Consider the following 24,417-nt stretch of genomic DNA (forward strand, 5'->3'; position numbering starts at 1 on the left):
CATCCCTCCAGTTGCACCTCTCAGCACATTAACATCTAAAAGTCTCTCTTTCGCGCGCCTGTCAATTAACACGTAATCCAATAACGCTCTCTGGCTATCTCTCCTACTTACATAAGTATACTTATGTATATCTCGCTTTTTAAACCAGGTATTCCCAATCAACATTCCTTTTTCAGCACATAAATCTACAAGCTCTTCACCATTTCCATTTACAACACTGAACACCCCATGTATACCAATTATTCCCTCAACTGCCACATTACTCACCTTTGCATTCAAATCACCCATCACTATAACCCGGTCTCGTGCATCAAAACCACTAACACACTCATTCAGCTGCTCCCAAAACACTTGCCTCTCATGATCTTTCTTCTCATACCCAGGTGCATATGCACCAATAATCACCCATCTCTCTCCATCAACTTTCAGTTTTACCCATATTAATCGAGAATTTACTTTCTTACATTCTATCACATACTCCCACAACTCCTGTTTAGGAGTATTGCTACTCCTTCCCTTGCTCTTGTCTTCTCACTAACCCCTGACTTTACTCCCAAGACATTCCCAAACCACTCTTCCCCTTTACCCTTGAGCTTCGTTTCACTCAGAGCCAAAACATCCAGGTTCCTTTCCTCAAACATACAACCTATCTCTCCTTTTTTCACATCTTGGTTACATCCACACACATTTAGGCACCCCAATCTGAGCCTTCGAGGAGGATGAGCACTCCCCGCGTGACTCCTTCTTCTGTTTCCCATTTTAGGAAGTTAAAAAAAAAATACAAGGAGGGGAGGATTTCTGGCCCCCCGCTCCCGTCCCCTCTAGTCGCTTTCTACGACACGCGAGGAATGCGAGGGAAGTATTCTTTCACCCCTATCCCCAGGGATAATATATATATATATATATATATATATATATATATATATATACACACACACACACACACATACATACGCACATATACACACACACACACACATACATATATATATATATATATATATACATATGAAAAATGTAAGAAACAATTTAGAAAACTGAAACTTCTAGCTTGAAATGAAATGAAAAAATGGATGTCACATAATGGTTCAAACTCTGGCTATGGAAAAAGGAAATGTATAATTTATTTACACAAACGTCAATAGTAGTTCTCATCAATTTGACCACTGTATCAATAAGCTTCAATGTCTAAGCTACATTTTTTCCAATTTCACTATTTTCTTGTCAAAGCACCATGTATGAAAACTATCACTCCAGTAACACAACTATAAACATTTACTTCCCCTTTAAAAAAGTTCTGGGGAAGTCTGTCTCGATACACTGCGGGACACTCTACCACCTCGCGAGGTTTGTGTTGCAATGGTTCTTGATTCACAAACGTAGTAGCATCACTGGTGGGCCAAGGTAGTTCCGTTGGCGAAGAGGAGCTCATGAAACATGTCGGAACCTCTTAAACGTGAAAGGAGGTACCATCCTCCTTGAGGCAAGACACTTGAGTGCTGTTATGACGGCTTCCTCTCTCCTTCTTGCGAGGTCAGCGGGCGACTGAGGGTGACGTGGTCCTCGACTAAGGGTGACGTGGTCCTCGACAGTGGTCAGAAGATCATATCCAACCCGTTGTTTGACTGGAAGTCTGCATTGTTTGATACGAGGAATATCTTCTTCAAGTCTCTTCCTGCCGAAGAGGCGTCACCCACGGCCGCAGTCTTGACTGTTGTCTCTCTCAGACTATACCAGAGCCTGGCTGGGCCCGAGGCATGGACGCCCATCCCCGGTTATCTCTTTGATTTTGGTGCAACAAATGCCTCAGGCTATCAAGCAATTTGGATTCAAAGATGGACACATCTAAGCAGTATCTTGCACCTTTCACATTTTTAGTTTCAACATAGGGTAATCCAGAAACTTCCCACATCAGATACGTATTTGCCAGCAATAATAAAGATGCTTTTTCTCTTTTTCTCTTTTCTCTTTTTCTTCATTTGAACAAAAATCAGTTTTTGTCATCTCCTGAGAGGGTGTGTGTGCGTGTGGGTGTTGTCATGCCGCGCCCCTGCTGCCTCTCCTGTACACTCCCACGCTTGCTCCTCCCATCCGTATCCAAAGATTATTCACTAAGTGATTTACATATATATAATTATTATTATCATTTATTTATTTTGCTTTGTCGCTGTCTCCTGCGTTAGTGAGGTAGTGCAACGAAACAGATGAAAGAATGTCCTAACCCACTCACATACATATGTATATACATACATGTCTACAGACGCAAATATACATACCTATACATCTCAACGTATACATATATATACACACACATACATATACATATATACACAAGTACATAATTCACACTGTCTACCTTTATTCATTCCCATCGCCACCCCGCCACACATGAAATAACAACCCCCTCCTCCCTCATGTGCACAAGGTAGCGCTAGGAAAAGACAACAAAGGCCACATTTATTCACACTCAGTCTCTAGCTGTCATGTAATAATGCACCGAAACCACAGCTCCCTTTCCACATCCAGGCCCCAAAGAACTTTCCATGGTTTACCCCGGACGCTTCATATGTCCTGGTTCAATTCATTGACAGCACGTCGACCCCGGTATACCATATTGTTCCAATTCACTCTATTCCTTGCACATCTTTCACCCTCCTGCATGTTCAGGCCCCGATCACTCAGAATCTTTTTCACTCCATCTTTCCACCTCCAATTTGGTCTCCCACTTCCACTCGTTCCCTCCACCTCTGACACATATATCCTCTTTGTCAATCTTTCCTCACTCATTCTCTCCATGTGACCAAACCATTTCAAAACAACCTCTTCTGCTCTCTCAACCACAATCTTTTTATTACCACATATTTCTCTTACCCTACTATTACTTACTTGATCAAACCACCTCACACCACATATTGTCCTCAAACATCTCATTTCCAGCACAACCACCCTCCTCCACACAACTCTATCTATAGCCCATGCCTCATAACCATATAACATTGTTGGAACCACTATTCCTTCAAACATATCCATTTTTGATTTCCGAGATAATGTTCTCGACTTCCACACATTCTTTAACGCTCCCAGAACTTTCGCTCCCTCCCCCACCATATGATTCACTTCCTCTTCCATGGTTCCATCCGCTGCCAAATCCACTCCCAGATATCTAAAACACTTCACTTCCTCCAGTTTTTCTCCATTCAAACTTACCTCCCAATTGACTTCTCCCTCAACCCTACTGTACCTAATAACCTTGCTTGTATTCACATTTACTCTCAGCTTTCTTCTTTCACACACTTTACCAAACTCTGTCACCAGTTTCTGCAGTTCCTCGCATGAATCTGCCATCAGTGCTGTATCATCAGCGAACAACAACTGACTCACTTCCCAAGCTCTCTCATCCACAACAGACTGCATACTTTCCCCTCTTTCTAAAACTCTTGGATTCACCACCCTAACTACCCCATCCATAAACAAATTAAACAACCATAGAGACATCACACACCCCTGCCACAAGCCAGCATTCACTGAGAACCAATCATTTTCCTCTCTTCCTACACGGAAAAATGCCTTACATCCTCGATATAAACTTTTCACTGCTTCTAACGACTTGCCTCCCACACCACAGATTCTTAATACCTTCCACAGAACATCTCTCTCAACTCTATCATATGCCTTCTCCAGATCCATAAATGCTACATACAAATCCATTTGCTTTTCTAAGTATTTCTCACATACATTTTTCAAAGCAAACACCTGAACCACACATCCTCTACCACTTCTGAAACCACACTGCTCTTCCCAAATCTGATGCTCTGTACATGCCTTCACCCTCTCAATCAATACCCTCCCATATAATTTCCCAGGAATGCTCAACAAACTTATACCTCTGTAATTTGAGCACTCACTTTTATCCCCTTTGCCTTTGTACAATGGCACTATGCAAGCATTTCGCCAATCCTCAGGCACCTCACCATGAGTCATACATATATTGAATAAACTTACCAACGAGTCAACAATACAGTCACCCCCTTTTATAATAAATTCCACTGCAATAACATTTAAACCCGCTACCTTGCCGGCTTTCATCTTCCGTAAAGCTTTTACTACCCCTTTTCTGTTTACCAAATCATTCTCCCTAACCCTCTCACTTTGCACACCACCTCGACCAAAACAGCCTATATCTGCCATTTTATCATCAAACACATTCAACAAACCTTCAAAATACTCACTCCATCTCCTTCTCACATCACCACTACTTGTTATCACCTCCCCATTAGCCTCTTTCATTGAAGTTCCCATTTGTTCCCTTGTCTTACACACTTTATTTACCTCCTTCAAAAAAAAATCTTTTTATTCTCCCTAAAATCTAATGATATAAGGTGTTTGCTGTGGATGAGCGAGCCTGAGAAGTGAGTCAGTTGTTGTTCGCTGATGATAGAGCGCTGGTGGCTGATTTGTGTGAGAAACTGGAGAAGCTGGTGACTGAGTTTGCTAAAGTGTGTAAAAGAAGAAAGCTGAGAGTAAATGTGAATAAGAGCAAGGTTATTAGGTACACTAGGATTGAGGGACAAGTTAATTGGGAGGTAAGTTTGAACAGAGAAAAACTGGAGGAAGTGAAATGTTTTAGATATCTGGGAGTGGATTTGGCAGCGGATGGAACCATGGAAGCGGAAGTGAATCATAGGGTGGGGGAGGGGGCGAAAGTTCTGGGAGCATTGAAGAATGTGTGGAAGTCGAGAACATTACCTCGGAAAGCAAAAATGGGTATGTTTGAAGAAATAGTTGTTTCAACAATGTTATATGGTTGCGAAGCTTGGGCAACAAAGGCCACACTCGTTCACACTCACTCTCTAGCTGTCATGTATATTGCACTAAAACCACAGGCCCCTTTCCACATCGAGGCCCCACAAGACTTTCCATGGTTTACCCGAGATGCTTCACATGCCCTGGTTTAATCCATTGACAGCAAGTCGACCCCGGTATACCACGTTGTTCCAATTCACTCTATTTCTTGCACGCCTTTCACCCTCCTCCATGTTCAGGCCCCGATCACTCAGAATCTTTTTCACTCCATCTTTCCACCTCCAATTTGGTCTACCACTTCTACTCGTTCTCTCCACCACTGACACATATATACTCTTTGTCAATCTTTCCTCACTCATTCTATCCATGTGACCAAACCAATTGAAAACACTCTCTTCTGCTCTCTCAACCACACTCTTTATATCACCACACATCTCTCTTACCCTATTATCACTTACTTGATCAAACCACCTCACACCACATATTGTCCTCAAACATCTCATTTCTAGCACATCCACTCTCCTGCGCACAACTCTATCTATAGCCCATGCCTCGCAACCATTTAACATCGTTGGAACCACTATTCCTTAAAACATACCCATTTTTGCTTTCCAAGATAACGTTCTTGACTTCCATACACTTTTCAACGCTCACAGAACTTTCGCCCCCTCCCCTAACCTATGATTCACTTCTGTTTCCATGGTTCCATCCACTGCCAAATCCACTCCCAGATATCTAGAACACTTCACTTCCTCCAGTTTTTCTCCACTAAGACTTACCTCACAATTGACTTGTCCCTCAACCCTACTGTATCTAATAACCTTGCTCTTATTCACATTTACTCTCAGCTTTCTTCTTTCACACACTTTACCAAACTCAGTCACCAGCTTCTGCAGTTTCTCACACGAATCAGCTACCAGCGCTGTATCATCAGTGAACAACAACTGACTCACTTCCCAAGCTCTCTCATCCACGCACCATATATTCTTGATACCTTCCACAAAGCATCTCTATCAACTCTATCATATGCCTTCTCCAGATCCATAAATGCTACATACAAATCCATTTGCTTTTCTAAGTATTTCTCACATATATTTTTCAAAGCAAATACCTGATACACACATCCTCTACCACTTCTGAAACCACACTGCTCTTCCTAAATCTGATGCTCTGTACTTGCCTTCACCCTCTCATTTAATTTCCCAGGAATACTCAACAAACTTATACCTCTGTAATTTGAGCACTCACTCTTATCCCCTTTGCCTTTGTACAATGGCACTATGCAAGCATTCCACCAGTCCTCAGGCACCTCATCATGAGTCATACATACATTAAATAACCTTACCAACCAGTCAATAACTGAGTCACCCCTTTTCCAATAAATTCCACTGCAATACCATCCAAACCCGCTACCTTGCCGGCTTCTATCTTCCGCACAGCTTTTACTACCTCTTCTCTGTTTACCAAATTATTCTCCCTAACCCTCTCACTTTGCACACCACCTCGACCAAAACACCCTATATCTGCCACTCTATCATCAAACATATGTAACAAACCTTCAAAATACTCACTCCATCTCCTTCTCACATCGCCACTACTTGTTATCACCTCCCCATTTGCCCTCTTCACTGATGTTCCCATTTGTTCCCTTGTCTTCTGCACTTTATTTACCTCCTTTCAAAACATCTTTTTATTCTCCCTAAAATTAAATGATACTCTCTCACCCCAACTCTCATTTGCCCACTTTTTTGCCTCTTGCACCTTTCTCTTGACCTCCTGCCTCCTTTTTTTATACATATCCCAGTCATTTGCATTATTTCCCTGCAAAAATCATCCAAATGCATCTCTCTCCTCTTTCACTAATAATCTTACTTCTTCATCCCACCACTCAATACACTTTCTAATTTGCCCACCTCCCATGCTTCTCACTCCACAAGCATCTTTTGCAAAAGCCATCACTGCTTCCCTAAATGCATCCCATTTGTCCATCACTCCCCTTACGTCCTTTCTTCTCACCTTTTTCCATTCTGTACTCAGTCTCACCTGGTACTTCCTCACACAATTCTCCTTCCCAAGCTCTCTTACTCTCACGACTCTCTTCACCCTAACATTCTCTATTCTCTTCTGAAAACCTCTACAAATCTTCATCTTCGCCTCGAAAAGATAACGATCGGTCATCCCTCCAGCGCACAACAACTAACTCACTTCCCAAGCCCTCTCATCCACAACGGACTGTGTACTTGCCTCTCTCTCCAAAACTCTATATCTTGTGGAGGCGAAGGTGAAGATTTGTAGAGGTTTTCAGAAAAGAAGAGAAAATGTTGGGGTGAAGAGAGTGGTGAGAGTAAGTCAGGTTGGGAAGACTTGTGTGAGGAAGTACCAGGAGAGACTGAGTAAAGAATGGAAAAGGTGAGAACAAAGGAAACATGGGGAGTGGGGGAGGAATGGGATGTATTTAGGGAAGCAGTGATAGCTTGTGGAAAAGATGCTTGTGGCATGAGAAGCATGGGAGGTGGGTAGGTTAGGAAGGGTAACGAGTGGTGGGATGAAAAAGTAAGATCACTAGTGAAAGAGAAGAGAGACGCATTTGGACGATTTTTGCAGGGAAATAATGCAAATGACTGGGAGATGTATAAAAGAAAGAGGCAGGATTTCAAGAGAAAGGTGCAAGAAGCGAAAAAATGGGCAAATGATAGTTGGGGTGAGATAGTATCATTAAATTTTAGAAAGAATAAAAAGATGTTTTGGAAGGAGGTAAATAGATTGCGTAAGACAAGGGAACAAATGGGGACATCAGTGAGGGGGGGCTAATGGGGAGGTGATAACATGTAGTGGTGATGTGAGAAGTTGGAGTGAGTATTTTGAAGGCTTGTTAAATGTGTTTGATGACAGAGTGGCAGATATAGGGTGTTTTGGTCGAGGTGGTGTGCAAAGTGAGAGGGTTAGGGAGAATGATTTGGTAAGCAGAGAAGAGGTAGCAAAAGCTTTGCGGATAATGAAAGCTGGCAAGGCAACGGGTTTGGATGGTATTGCAGTGGAAATTATTAAAAAAGGGGGTGACTGTATTGTTGACTGGTTGGTAAGGTTATCTAATGTATGTATGACTCATGGTGAGCTGCCTGAGGACTGGCGGAATGCTTGCATAGTGCCATAGTACAAAGGCAAAGGAGATAGAAGTGAGTGCTCAAATTACAGAGGTATAAGTTTGTTGAGTATTCCTGGGAAATTATATGGGAGGGTATTGACTGAGAGGGTGAAGGCATGTACAGAGCATCAGATTGGGGAAGAGCAGTGTGATTTTAGAAGTGATAGAGGATGTGTGGATCACGTGTTTGCTTTGAAAAATATACGTGAGAAATACTTAGAAAAGCAAATGGATTTGTATGTAGCATTTATGGATCTGGAGATGGCATATGATAGAGTTGATAGTGATGCTCTGTGGAAGGTATTAAGAATATATGGTGTGGGATGTAAGTTGTTAGAAGCAGTGAAAAGTTTTTATCAAGGATGGAAGGCATGTGTACATGTAGGAAGAGAGGAAAGTGATTGGTTCTCGGTGAATGTTGGTTTACGGCAGGGGTGTGTGATGTCTCCATGGGTGTTTAATTTGTTTATGGATGGGGTTGTTAGGGAGGTAAATGCAAGAGTTTTGGAAAGAGGGGCAAGTATGCAGTCTGTTGTGGATGAGACAGCTTGGGAAGTGAGTCAGTTGTTTTTCACAGATGATAGAGTGCTGGCGGCTGATTTAGGTGAGAGACTGCAGAAGCTGGTGACTGAGTTTGGTAAAGTGTGTGAAAGAAGAAAGCTCAGAGTAAATGTGAATAAGAGCAAGGTTATTAGGTACAGTAGGGTTGAGGGAGAAGTCAACTGGGAGGTAAGTCTGAATGGAGAAAAACTGGAGGAAGTAAAGTGTTTTAGATATCTGGGAGTGGATTTGGCAGCGGATGGAACCATGTAAGCGGAGGTGAATCATGGGGTGGGGGAGGGGGCGAAAGTTCTGGGAGCGCTGAAGAATGTGTGGAAGTCAAGAATGTTATCTTTGAAAGCAAATATGGGTATGTTTGAAGGAATAGTGGTTCCAACAATGTTATATGGTTGCGAGGCGTGGGCTATAGATAGAGTTGTGCAGAGGAGGGTGGATGTGCTGGAAATGAGATGTTTGAGGACAATATGTGGTGTGAGGTGGTTTGAACAAGTAAGTAATGAAAGGGTAAGAGAGATATGTGGTAATAAAAAGAGTGTGGTTGAGAGAGCAGAAGAGGGTGTTTTGAAATGGTTTAGTCACATGGAGAGAATGAGTGAGGAAAGATTGACAAAGAGGATATATGTGTCAGAGGTGGAGGGAACGAGGAGAAGTGGAAGACCAAGTTGGAGGTGGAAAGATGGAGTGAAAAAGATTTTGAGTGACTGGGGCCTGAACATGCAGGAGGGTGAAAGGTGTGCAAGGAATTGAGTGAATTGGAACGATGTGGTATACCAGGATCGACGTGCTGTCAATGGATTGAACCAGGGCATGTGAAGCGTCTGGGGTAAACCATGGAAAGTTTTGTGGGGCCTGGATATGGAAAGGGAGCTATGGTTTCGGTGCATTATACATGACAGCTAGAGACTGAATGTGAAGAAATGTGGCCTTTGTTGTCTTTTCCTAGCGCTACCTCATGCATATGCGGGGGAGGTGGTTTTCATTTCATGTGTGGCGGGGTGGCGATGGAAATGAATAAAGGCAGCAAGTATGCATTACGTACACATGTATATATGTATATGTTTGTGTGTGTATATATATGTATACACTGAGATGTATAGGTATGTATATTTGCGTGTGTGGACGTCTATGTATATACATGTGTATGTGGGTGGGTTGGGCCATTCTTTCATATGTTTCCTTGCACTTACTCGCTAACGCGGGAGACAGCAAGAAAGGATAACAAAAAAAAATAATATATATACACTACACCCTAAATGGATCAGAAAAATTTACTTATCCAAAGCAGAAATGTATATAGCAATCAGGGATCCATAGCATTATGAGGTAGCAAGTGTAGCCAGGAGAGTGGCTAAAGGGACAACTGATAGGCAGATTGACATCTTAGGACTATAATGGTTATAGAGGTGGTTACTGAGGAGTGAGAAGCTTTTTCCTCACCAGAAGTCATGGAGATAGAGGTTTGTAGCCTCTAGGGATCTTGGAGATTCTATGAAAGTTCATGGGACATACCAATCCCAGAGATGAAAAATAATTACCTGTACACTATTACTTACTCTAAAACTGTTCGTAAGACTTTCAGGTCTGCAATAAGTTGTTTGGTACGTGTGGAGAGCTGATGCCAGATGGGTTCCAACTGAACTTTCAGCATTTTCTCAAATGCCTTTGATATTGCATTTTCTGGAGTAAATTCTTCGGTGTCAATTGTACTGTTTGATCGCCGCAATTCCTGCCAAATCAATTAAATTTATAAATTAAAAATCATAGTCCATTCTATACATTTGTCAAGATCCAGTACACTTATGAATTCAAAATAGCTATCAACAAGGATTTTTTCAAAATATGTCTAAGTCCATTTACTGATATTCATCACTCTCACAAATATACTCCATCAGTATGTTCTTTTAATTATCTGAATTCCTTCTACATATGAATCTATTATCAAAAATTACACAATTAGTTCATCAAAATCTTACATAGTGTAGACTGGTTCATGAAGAATCTTTTTTAGACATCACGATCACCATGGATTCCAACATTGTGGCTCCATTCTCAAATATATATTTCCGCAATGTCTCCCAGATGTCATCTGGCCAATAGTGTGGTGGGGACCTGGGTGGTGCACTCCAATATGAGCCTGGTCTTCCTATTCATACTATTCATTTTTTTCATTCCTTTTATTTCTGCTCTCTCCAAATGTTTATATCCTTTCAGCACTCCATCACTTACCTATCTGAACACTCATTATGAAACTGCATAACCCTCTCATTTTCTCATTGATCAGCATATCTCTACTTCTATACTCATCCTCAATTTCTTAGAAAGTCTGTTTCAGATCTCAAACAATCACACTACAAAAGCATTTTTGTGATACACCCATATTTCATAAGCGTATGGTTATAAATCCAGCACTATTTATTCTCACAAAGATTTTGTTTTTCTTTGATAATATCCTATACTCTGGCATGTATGCCTCCCTTTCAGGACTAAGACACCCACTATCCATTCTATCAACAGTACTTATTTACTTATATTCTCATCCCAGGAGTCCCTTCCATCATTCTGAGGCTCTTGCAACAATCAGGAAGATGGCCACATCCACAGGCCTGGACAAAAGTTATACAATGTTGTGATGTTTATATCCATGTGCAGAGAGTGCAAGGCATTTGAGAAGTAAGTGCTTGGCGTTTTGTTTATAAAAGTTGCATTGTGGGCATGAAGGGTCTTGGGATATGCTGAAATAGTATTCATAAGATGCAATGATGGGTGAGTCCAGAGCACATGCATCATACCATCAGTACTGAATGAACTATATGATGAAAACATAAACATGTATTATATTTTTTTTACTTATTTTGCTTCATTGCTGTCTCCTGCGTTTGCGAGTTGGCGCAAGGAAACTGACGAAAGAAATGGCCCAACCCACCCCCATACACATGTATATACATACACGTCCACACACGCAAATATACATACCCATACATCTCAATGTACACATATATATACACACACAGACACATACATATATACCCATGCACACAATTCACACTGTCTGCCTTTATTCATTCCCATCGCCACCTCGCCACACATGGAATAACATCCCCCTCCCCCCTCATGTGTGCGAGGTAGTGCTAGGAAAAGACAACAAAGGCCCCATTCGTTCACACTCAGTCTCTAGCCGTCATGCAATAATGCCCGAAACCACAGCCCCCTTTCCATATCCAGGCCCCACACAACTTTCCATGGTTTACCCCAGATGCTTCACATGCCCTGATTCAATCCACTGACAGCACGTGGACCCCGGTATACCACATTGATCCAATTCACTCTTTTCCTTGCCCACATTTCACCCTCCTACATGTTCAGGCCCCGATCACTCAAAATCTTTTTCACTCCATCTTTCCACCTCCAATTTGGTCTCCCACTTCTCCTCGTTCCCTCCAAATCCGACACATATATCCTCTTGGTCAATCTTTCCTCTCTCATTCTCTCCATGTGCCTAAACCATTTCAAAACACCCTCTTCTGCTCTCTCAACCACGCTCTTTTTATTTCCACACATCTCTCTTGCCCTTACATTACTTACTCGATCAAACCACCACACACCACACATTGTCCTCAAACATCTCATTTCCAGCACATCCACCCTCCTGCGCACAACTCTATCCATAGCCCACGCCTCGCAACCATACAACATGTAACTACAAATATTTCTAAATCCATATGAAAACTTACAATAAAGTTTAATGCATAGGCAACAAAAGCACATGATACTCAAAGGCAAGACAAAGATCAGTCAATATCATGTATGCTATTTCCTTCATTCAAAGATGCAAACAATTAACGTATTACAGTAGCTTCAATAGAAGAGATAGCCCATTACCTCCCATGGTGTTATGTGAACATCACCAACTACTATAATGTTCTCCTTTATGAGGTAAGTTTGTCATCACTTAGTTTTTTTTTTTTTGGCTTTGTCGCTGTCTCCCGCGTTTGCGAGGTAGCGCAAGGAAACAGATGAAAGAAATGGCCCAACCCACCCCCATACATATGTATATACATACGTCCACACACGCAAATATACATACCTACACAGCTTTCCATGGTTTACCCCAGACGCTTCACATGCCCTGATTCAATCCACTGACAGCACGTCAACCCCGGTATACCACATCGATCCAATTCACTCTATTCCTTGCCCTCCTTTCACCCTCCTGCATGTTCAGGCCCCGATCACTCAAAATCTTTTTCACTCCATCTTTCCACCTCCAATTTGGTCTCCCACTTCTCCTCGTTCCCTCCATCTCCAACACATATATCCTCTTGGTCAATCTTTCCTCACTCATTCTCTCCATGTGCCCAAACCACTTCAAAACACCCTCTTCTGCTCTCTCAACCACGCTCTTTTTATTTCCACACGTCTCTCTTACCCTTACGTTACTCACTCGATCAAACCACCTCACACCACACATTGTCCTCAAACATCTCATTTCCAGCACATCCATCCTCCTGCGCACAACTCTATCCATAGCCCACGCCTCGCAACCATACAACATTGTTGGAACCACTATTCCTTCAAACATACCCATTTTTGCTTTCCGAGATAATGTTCTCGACTTCCACACATTCTTCAAGGCTCCCAGAATTTTCGCCCCCTCCCCCACCCTATGATCCACTTCCGCTTCTATGGTTACATCAGCTACCAGATCCACTCCCAGATATCTAAAACACTTTACTTCCTCCAGTTTTTCTCCATTCAAACTTACCTCCCAATTGACTTGACCCTCAACCCTACTGTACCTAATAACCTTGCTCTTATTCACATTTACTCTTAACTTTCTTCTTTCACACACTTTACCAAACTCAGTCACCAGCTTCTGCAGTTTCTCACATGAATCAGCCACCAGCGCTGTATCATCAGCGAACAACAACTGACTCACTTCCCAAGCTCTCTCATCCACAACAGACTTCATACTTTCCCCTCTTTCCAAAACTCTTGCATTCACCTCCCTAACAACCCCATCCATAAACAAATTAAACAACCATGGAGACATCACACACCCCTGCCGCAAACCTACATTCACTGAGAACCAATCACTTTCCTCTCTTCCTACACGTACAAATGCCTTACATCCTCGATAAAAACTTTTCACTGCTTCTAACAACTTGCCTCCCATACCATATATTCTTAATACCTTCCACAGAGCATCTCTATCAACTCTATCATATGCCTTCTCCAGATCCATAAATGCTACATAGAAATCCATTTGCTTTTCTAAGTATTTCTCACATACATTCTTCAAAACAAACACCTGATCCACACATCCTCTACCACTTCTGAAACCACACTGCTCTTCCCCAATCTGATGCTCTGTACATGCCTTCACCCTCTCAATCAATACCGTCCCATATAATTTACCAGTAATACTCAACAAACTTATACCTCTGTAATTTGAGCACTCACTCTTATCCCCTTTGCCTTTGTACAATGGCACTATGCACGCATTCCGCCAATCCTCAGGCACCTCACCATGAGTCATACATACATTAAATAACCTTACCAACCAGTCAATAATACAGTCACCCCCTTTTTTAATAAATTCCACTGCAATACCATCCAAACCTGCTGCCTTGCCGGCTTTCATCTTCCGCAAAGCTTTTACTACCTCTTCTCTGTTTACCAAATCATTTTCCCTAACCCTCTCACTTTGCACACCACCTCGACCAAAACACCCTATATCTGCCACTCTATCATCAAACACATTCAACAAACCTTCAAAATACTCACTCCATCTCCTTCTCACATCACCACTACTTGTTATCACCTCCCCATTTGCGCCCTTCACTGAAGTTCCCATTTGCTCCCTTGTCTTACGCACTTTATTTACCTCCTTCCAGAACATCTTTTTATTCTCCCTAAAATTTAATGATACTCTCTCACCCCAACTCTCATTTGCCCTCTTTTTCACCTCTTGCACCTTTCTCTTGACCTCCTGTCTCTTTCTTTTATACATCTCCCACTCAATTTCATTTTTTCCCTGCAAAAATCGTCCAAATGCCTCTCTCTTCTCTTTCACTAATAATCTTACTTCTTCATCCCACCACTCACTACCCTTTCTAATCAACCCACCTCCCACTCTTCTCATGCCACAAGCATCTTTTGCGCAATCCATCACTGATTCCCTAAATACATCCCATTCCTCCTCCACTCCCCTTACTCACTTAGAGTTTACATGACTATTCTAAACAAGTCCAGCCTTAAAATGGGCATTAGTGACTATGAACAGTTTCTTTTTACGTATACATACAAAAACTCAAACTAACCATTTCACTGCAAAAACTGCATTTATGCAACAGAACATTTCTTTCCGACAATTCCAAAAATTACAGTCTCTCCATAACATCCAAAGACTTTATTTCCTCTACTGTATGAATTACTACAACTTTAGGGTCTCTTAGATACCTACTGAATCATGCAGAGTGCAGCCATCTATAAGCAATACCAGCACAGAAATTTAAATGCAAATCTGAATAAGCAACTGATCAACTCATAGTCTTAAGACTATACAGAAATTACCATTTTAACCATTAATTTAAGTAATTTGTGTATAGAATAACATCATGATATAAAAAGTTGGAATCTATCATATACTGTACCAAACAGTATTTCAGAATTATTTTTTCATATGTGTTCACAGATTTCTGCATTAGCATGGTAGTGCCAGGAACAGATGCAGAAAAGGTCTCATTCACTCACACTCATTTTCTAAGTCATGTGTAATGCACTGAAAACACAATCCCTTAACCAAAACCAGGCTCCAGAGACCTTTTTGTGGTTTCCCTTACAACTTCACTTACTCGTTCTTTGTTCTTTATTATCAGCAGAGGCACCAAGGGCAATATGGGCCCTAATCAAGACCATCCCATTCATCCTCCCCTCCTTGCATTTTAATTTCTAAAAGGAGAAACCCAATAAGGAGTCAAGCAGGGAGTGCTCCTCCTCCTCAAAGGCTTAGATTGGGGTGTGTAAATGTGTTTGGATGTAAACAAGATAAGAAAGGAGAGATAGGCAGTATGTTTGAGGGAAGAAACCTGAATGTTCTGGCTCTAAATGAAACAAAGCTCAAGGGTAAAGGGGAAGAGTGGTTTGGAAAAGTCTTGGAAGTAAAGTCAGGTGTTGGTGAGAGGACAAGAGCGAAGGATGGACTAACATTACTCCTGAAGCAGGAGTTGTGGGAGTGTGTGATAGAGTGTAAGAAAATAAATTCTAGATTCATGTGGGTAAAACTGAAAGTGGATGGAAAGAGATGGGGGATTATTGGTGTTTATGCACCTTGTCATGAGAAGAAAGATCATGAGAGGCAAGTGTTTTGTGAGCAGCTGAGTGAGTGTGTTAGCAGCTTTGATACATGAGACTTGGTATTAGTAATGGGTGATTTCAATGTGAAGGTGAGTAATGTGGCAGTTGAGGGTATAATTGGTGTACATGAGGAATTCAGTGTTATGAATGGAAATGGAGAAGAGGTCATGGATTTGTGTGCTGAAAAAAGACTGGTGATTGGAAATACCTGATTTAAAAAGAAAGATATGCATAAGTATACGTATGTGAGTAGGAGAGATGGTCAAAAGGTATTACTGAATTACATTTTAATTGTTAGGTGTGTAAAAGAGACACTTTTGGATGTTAATGTGCTGAGAGGGGCAGCTGGAGAGATGTCTGATCACTATCTTGTGGGGGCAAAGGTGAAGATTTGTAGTAGAAGTTTTCATAAAGGAAGAGATGTTGCTAGGGAGGTGATAGTGGTAAGAGTAAGTGAGCTTGGAAAGGAGACTTGTGTGAGGAAGTACCAGGAGAGATTGACTGTGGAATGGCTAAAGGTGGGAGCAAATGATGTGAGGGGAATGAGTGAGGAATGAGATGCATTTAGGGAAAGTGAGATAGAATGTGCAACAGATGCATGTCCCATGAGAAAAGTGGGAGGTGGGCAGATTAGAAAGAGTAGTGAGTGGTGGGAGATATAAAAGAGAAAGTGGCAGGAAGTCAAGAGGAATGTGCAAGGGTTAAAAAAGAGGGTATATGAGAGTTGGGCAGAGGGAATATCATTAAACTTGAGGGAGAATAAAAATATGTTTTTGAAGGGGGTAAATAATGTGCGCAAGACAAGAGAACAAATGGGAATATTGGTGAATGGGGCAAGAGGGAAAATAATAACAGGTAGCGATGAAGTAAGGAGATGAAGTACGTATTTTGAAAGTCTTTTCAATGTGTTTGATGACAGAGTGGCTGATGTAGGGTATTTTGGTTGGGGGGTGTGCTAAGTGAGAGGGGCAAGGGGAGTGGTTTGGTTAAGAGAGAAGAGGTGGTGAAAGTTCTGCAGATGATATAGGCAATGTTGCAGGTTTTGATGGTACTGTAGTTGAATTCATCAAGAAAGAGGAGTGACTGAGTTATTGATTTATTGGTAAGTACATTTAATGTATTCATAAATGCTACAAACACATCCATTTGCTTTTCCAAGTATTTCTCACATACATTCTTCAAAGCAAGCACCTGATCCACACATCCTCTACCACTTCTGAAGCCACAAAGCTCTTCCCCAATCTGATGCTCTGTACATGCCTTCACCCTCTCAATCAATACCCTCCCATATAATTTCCTAGGAATACTCAACAAACTTAAACCTCTGTATTTTGATCACTCATCTTTATCCCATTTGCCTTTGTACAATGGCACTATGCAAGCATTCTGCCAGTCCTCAGGCACCTTACCATGAGTCATACATACATTAAATAACCTTACCAACTAGTAAACAACACATTTGTCCCCATTTTTAATAAATTCCTCTGCAATACCATCCAAACCCGCTGCCTTGCCGGCTTTCATCTTCCGCAAAGCTTTCACTAGCTCCTCTCTGTTTACCAAATCATTCTCCCTAACCCTCTCACTTTCCATACCACCTTGACCAAAACACCCTATATCTGCCACTCTATCATCAAACACATTCAACAAACCTTCAAAATACTCACTCCATCTCCTTCTCATATCGCCACTACCTGTTATCACCTCCCCAATAGCCCCCTTCACTGACATTCCAATTTGTTTCCTTGTCTTATGCACTTTATTTACCTCCTTCCAAAACATCTTTATATTCTCCTAGAATTTAATGATACTCTCTCTCCCCAACTCTCATTTGCCCTCTTTTTCACCTCTTGCACCTTTCTCTTGACCTCCTGCTTCTTTTATATGTCTCCCAGTCATTTGCATTATTTCCCTGCAAAAATCGTCCAAATGCCTCTCTCTTCTCTTTCACTAATAATCTTACTTCTTCATCCCACCACACATTACCCTTCCAAATCTGCCCACTTCCCATACTTCTCATCCCACAAGCATCTTTTGCGCAAGCCATCACTGCTTCCCTAAATACATCCCAATCCTCTCCCACTCCCCTTACGTCCTTTGTTCTCACCTTTTTCGATTCTGTACTTAGTCTCGCCTGGTACTTCCTCACACAAGTCTCCTTCCCAAGCTCACTTACTCTCACCACTCTCTTCACCCCAACATCCTCTCTTCTTTTCTGAAAACCTCTACAAATCTTCACCTTCGCCTCCACAAGATAATAATCAGACATCCCTCCAGTTGCATCTCTCAGCACATTAGCATCCAAAAGTCTCTCTTTCGTGCGCCTATCAATTAACACGTAATCCAATAATGCTCTCTGGCCATCTCTCCTACTTACATATGTATACTTATGTATATCTCTCTTTTTAAGCCAGGTATTCCCAATCACCAGTCGCTTTTCAGCGCATAAATCTACAAGCTTTTCACCATTTCCATTTACAACACTGAACACCCCATGTACACCCCTGGGGATAGAAGAGAAAGAATACTTCCCATGCACTCCTTACGTGTCAGAGATTGCATATAAAAGGGAGGGAAGCAGGGGGCTGGAAACCCTCCCCTCCTTGTATTTCAACTTTCTATAAGGGTAAACAGAAGAAGGAGTCACGCGAGGAGTGCTTATCCTCCTTGAAGGCTAAGACTGGGGTGTCTAAATGTGTGTGGATGTAACCAAGATGAGAAAAAAGGAGAGATAGGTAGTATGTTTGAGGAAAGGAGCCTGGATGTTTTGGCTCTGAGTGAAACGAAGCTCAAGGGTAAAGGGGAAGAGTGGTTTGGGAATGTCTTGGTAGTAAAGTCAGGGGTTAGTGAGAGGACAAGACCAAGGGAAGGAGTAGCACTACTCCTGAAACAGGAGTGGTGGGAATATGTGATAGAGTGTAAGAAAGTAAACTCTAGATTGATAAGGGTAAAACTGAAAGTGGATGGAGAGAGATGGGTGATTATTGGTGCATATGCACCTGGGCATGAGAAGAAAGATCACGAGAGGCAAGTGTTTTGGGAGCAGCTGAGAGAGTGTGTTACTAGTTTTGATGGACGAGACCGGGTTATGGTGATGGGTGATTTGAATGCAAAGGTGAGTAATGTGGCAGTTGCGAGAATAATTAGTGTACATGAGGGAGTTCACTGTGGTAAATGGAAATGGTGTAGAGCTTCTAGATGTATGTGCTGAAGAAGGATTGGTGATTGGGAATACCTGGTTTAAAAAGAAAGATATACATAAGTACACGTATGTAAGTATGAGAGATAGCCAGAGACCATTACTGGATTACGTCTTAATTGACAAGCATGCGAAAGACAGACTTTTGGAGGTTAATGTACTGAGAGGTGCAACTGGAGGGATGTCTGATCATTATCTTGTGGAGGCAAAGGTGAAGATTTGTTGAGGTTTTCAGAAAAGAAGAGAGAATGTTGGGGTGAAAACAGTGGTGAGAGTAAGTGAGCTTGGGGAAGGACTCTTATGTGAGGAAGTACCAAGAGAGACAGGGTACAGAATGGAAAAAAGGTGAGAACAAAGGACGTAATGGGAGTGAGAGAGGAATGGGATGTATTTAGGGAAGCAGTGATAGCTTGCACAAAAGATGCTTCTGGAGTGAGAAGAGTGGCACGTGGGCAGATTAGAAAGGGTAGTGAGTGGTGGGATAAAGAAGTAAGATTATTACTGAAAGAGAAGAGAGAGGCATTTGGACAATTTTTGCAGGGAAATAATGCAAATGACTAAGAGATGTATAAAAGAAAGAGGCAGGAGGTCAAGAGAAGGGTGCAAGAGGTGAAAAAGAGGGCCAATGAGAGTTGGGATGAGAGAGTATCATTAAATTTTAGGGAGAATAAAAAGATGTTTTGGAAGGAGGTAAAAAAAATGCACAAGACAAGGGAAGAAATGGGAACATCAGTGAAAGTGGAAAATGGGGAGGTGATAACAAGTAGTGATGATGTGAGAAGGAGATGGAGTGAGTATTTTGAAGGTTTGTTGAATGTTTTTGATGATAGAGTGGCAGATATAGGGTGTTTTGGTCAAGGTGTTGTGCAAAGTGAGAGGGTTGGGGAGAATGATTTGGTAAACAGAGAAGAGGTAGTGGAAGCTTTGCGGAAGATGAAAGCCGGCAAGGCAGCGGGTTCGGATGGTATTGCAGTGGAATCTATTAAAAAAGGGGGTGACTGTATTGTTGACTGGTTGGTAAGGTTATTTAATGTATGTATGACTCATGGTGAGGTGCCTGAGGATTGGCGGAATGCGTGCATAGTGCTATTGTACAAAGGCAAAGGGGATAAGAGTGAGTGCTCAAATTACAGAGGTATAAGTTTGTTGAGTATTCCTGGTAAATTATATGGGAAGGTATTGATTGAGAGGGTAAAGGCATGTACAGAGCATCAGATTGGGGAAGAGCAGTGTGGTTTCAAAAGTGGTAGAGGATGTGTGGATCAGGTGTTTGCTTTGAAGAATGTATGTGAGAGATGCTTAGAAAAGCAAATAGATTTGTATGTAGCATTTATGGATCTGAAGTATGCATATGATAGAGTTGATAGAGATGCTCTGTGGAAGGTATTAAGAATATATGGTGTGGCAGGCAAGTTGTTAGAAGCAGTCAAAAGTTTTTATTGAGGATGTAAGGCATGTGTACGAGTAGGAAGAGAGGAAAGTGATTGGTTCTCAGTGAATGTTGGTTTGCGGCAGGGGTGCATGATGTCTCCATGGTTGTTTAATTTGTTTATGGATGGGGTTGTTAGGGTGGTGAATGCAAGAGTTTTGGAAAGAGGGGCAAGTATGCAGTCTGTTGTGGATGAGAGAGCTTGGGAAGTGAGTCAGTTGTTGTCCACTGATGACACAGTGCTGTTGGCTCATTCGGGTGAGGAACTGCAGAAGCTAGTGACTGAGTTTGGTAAAGTGTGTGAAAGAAGAAAGCTGAGAGTAAATGTGAATAAGAGCAAGAGTATTAGGTACAGTAGGGGTTGAGGGACAAGTCAAGTGGGAGGTAACTTTGAATGGAGAAAAACTAAAGGACGTGAAGTGCTTTAGATATCTGGGAGTGGATTTGGCAGCAGATGCACCATAGAAAAGGAAGTGAATCATAGGGTGGGGGAGGGGACGAAAGTTCTGTAAGCATTGAAAAATGTGTGGAAGTCAAGAACATTATCTTGGAAAGCAAAAATGGGTATGTTTGAAGGAACAGTGATTCCAACAATGATATATGGTTGTATGGAGAAGGGTAGATGTGCTGGAAATGAGATGTTTGAGGACAGTATATATATATATATCTTTTTCTTTCTTTCAAACTATTCGACATTTCCCGCATTAGTGAGGTAGCGTTAAGAACAGAGGACTGGGCCTTTGAGGGAATACCCTCACCTGGCCCAATTCTCTGTTCCTTCTTTTGGAAAAAAAAAAAAAAAAAAAAAAAAAAACGAGAGGGGAGGATTTCCAGCCCCCCGCTCCCTCCCCTTTTAGTCGCCTTCTACGACACGCAGGGAATATGTGGGAAGTATTCTTAATCCCCTATCCCCCATATATATATATATATATATATATATATATATTATCCTAGGGATAGGGGAGAAAGAATACTTCCCACGCATTCCCTGCATATCGTAGAAGGCGGCTAAAAGGGAAGGGAGCGAGCGGCTGGAAGTCCTCCAATCTCGGTTTTTTTTAATTTTCCAAAAGAAGGAACAGTGAAAAGGGCCAGGTGAGGATATTCCTTCAAAGGCCCAGTCCTCAGTTCTTAACATTACTTCGCTATCGCGGGAAATGGTAAATACTATGAAAGAAAGAAAGAAAGATATATATATATATATATATATATATATATATATATATATATATATATATATATATATATATATATATATATATATATCCCTGGGGATAGGGGAGAAAGAATACTTCCCACGTATTCCCTGCGTGTCGTAGAAGGCGACTAAAAGGGAAGGGAGCGGGGGGCTGGAAATCCTCCTCTCTCATTTTTCTTTTTTTTTTTTTTCCAAAAGAAGTAACAGAGAAGTGGGTCAGGTGAGAATATTCCCTCAAAGGCCCAGTCCTCTGTTCTTAACGCTACCTCGCTATCACGGGAAATGGCGAATAGTATGAAAGAAAAAAAAGAATATATATATATATATATATATATATATTATTAATTTTGCTTTGTCGCTGTCTCCCGTGTTTGTGAGGTAGCGCAAGGAAACAGGTGAAAGAAATGGCCCAACCCACCCCGATACACATGTATGTACATACACGTCCACACACGCAAATATACATACCAATACATCTCAATGTACACATATATATATACACACAGACACATACATATATACACATGCACACAATTCACACTGTCTGCCTTTATTCACTCCCATCGCCACCTCGCCACACATGGAATAACATCCCCCTCCCCCCTCATGTTTGCGAAGTTGCGCTAGGAAAAGACAACAAAGGCCCCATTCGTTCACACTCAGTTTCCAGCTGTCATGCAATAATACCCAAAACCACAGCTCCCTTTCCACATCCAGGCCCCACACAACTTTCCATGGTTTACCCCAGACGCTTCACATGCCCTGATTCAATCAATTGGCAGCACATCGACCCCGGTATACCACATCGATCCAATTCACTCTATTCCTTGCACGCCTTTCACCCTCCTGAATGTTCAGGCCCCGATCATTCAAAATCTTTTTCACTCCATCTTTCCACCTAAAATTTGGTCTCCCACTTCTCCTCGTTCCCTCCACCTCCAACACATATATCCTCATGGTCAATCTTTCCTCACTCATTCTCTCCATGTGCCCAAACCATTTCAAAACAACCTCTTCTGCTCTCTAAACCACGCTCTTTTTATTTCCAAACATCTCTCTTACCCTTACATTATTTACTCGATCAAACCACCTCACACCACATATTGTCCTCAAACATCTCATTTCCAGTACATCCACCCTCCTACGCATAACTCTATCCATAGCCCACGCCTTGCAACCATACAACATATATATATATATATATATATATATATATATATATATATATATATATATATATATATATATATATTTTCTTTTTCGCTGTCTCCCGCGTTTGCGAGGTAGCGCAAGGAAACAGACGATAGAAATGGCCCAACCCACCCCCATACACATGTATATACATACGTCCACACACGCAAATATACATAACTACACACCTTTCCATGGTTTACCCCAGACGCTTCACATGCCCTGATTCAATCCACTGACAGCACGTCAACCCCGGTATACCACATCGATCCAATTCACTCTAATCCTTGCCCTCCTTTCACCCTCCTGTATGTTCAGGCCCCGATCAAACAAAATCTTTTTCACTCCATCTTTCCACCTCCAATTTGGTCTCCCACTTCTCCTCGTTCCCTCCACCTCCGACACATATATCCTCTTGGTCAATCTTTCCTCACTCATTCTCTCCATGTGCCCAAACCATTTCAAAACACCCTCTTCTGCTCTCTCAACCACGCTCTTTTTATTTCCACACATCTCTCTTACCCTTACGTTACTTACTCGATCAAACCACCTCACACCACACATTGTCCTCAAACATCTCATTTCCAGCACATCCACCCTCCTGTGCACAACTCTATCCATAGCCCACGCCTCGCAACCATACAACATTGTTCGAACCACTATTCCTTCAAACATACCCATTTTTGCTTTCCGAGATAATGTTCTCAACTCCCACACATTCTTCAAGGCTCCCAGGATTTTCGCCCCCTCCCCCACCCTATGATCCACTTCTGCTTCCATGGTTCCATCCACTGCCAGATCCACTCCCAGATATCTAAAACACTTTACTTCCTCCAGTTTTTCTCCATTCAAACTTACCTCCCAATTGACTTGACCCTCAAATCTACTGTACCTAATAACCTTGCTCTTATTCACATTTACTCTTAACTTTCTTCTTTCACACACTTTACCAAACTCAGTCACCAGCTTCTGCAGTTTATCACATGAATCAGCCACCAGCGCTGTATCATCAGTGAACAACAACTGACTCACTTCCCAAGCTCTCTCATCCCCAACAGACTTCATACTTGCCCCTCTTTCCAAAACTCTTGCATTTACCTCCTAACAACCCCAACCATAAACAAATTAAACAACCATTGAGACATCACACAACCCTGCTGCAAACCTACATTCACTGAGAACCAATCACTTTCCTCTCTTCCTACACGTACTCTTCCCCTTATATATATATATATATATATATATATATATATATATATATATATATATATATATATATATATATATATAAGGGTAAAGGGGAAGAGTGGTTTGGGAATGTCTTGGGAGTAAAGTCAGGGGTCTGTGAGATGACAAGAGCAAGGGAAGGAGTAGCACTACTCCTGAAAGTAAATTCTAGATTAATATCGGTAAAACTGAAAGTTGATGGAGAGAGATGGGTGAGTATTGGTGCATATGCACCTGGGCATGAGAAGAAAGATCATGAGAGGCAAGTGTTTTGGGAGCAGCTGAATGAGCGTGTTAGTGGTTTTGAT

General features: G+C 41.7%; 1 protein-coding gene across 1 annotated transcript in view; it reads right to left on the minus strand.

Moving 5' to 3' along the window:
* The window catches only part of mei-9 (DNA repair endonuclease XPF mei-9), a 739,294-nt gene that overhangs the window by 392,729 nt on the left and 322,148 nt on the right, over window positions 1-24,417 (minus strand). The window contains exon 9 of the mRNA XM_071694005.1: window positions 10,063-10,235. Within this exon, the coding sequence (XP_071550106.1) occupies window positions 10,063-10,235 (173 nt within the window). The remainder of the gene's footprint in view (window positions 1-10,062; window positions 10,236-24,417) is intronic.

Source organism: Panulirus ornatus, chromosome 4 (genome assembly GCF_036320965.1).
Source record: "Panulirus ornatus isolate Po-2019 chromosome 4, ASM3632096v1, whole genome shotgun sequence".
NCBI lineage: Eukaryota > Metazoa > Arthropoda > Malacostraca > Decapoda > Palinuridae > Panulirus > Panulirus ornatus.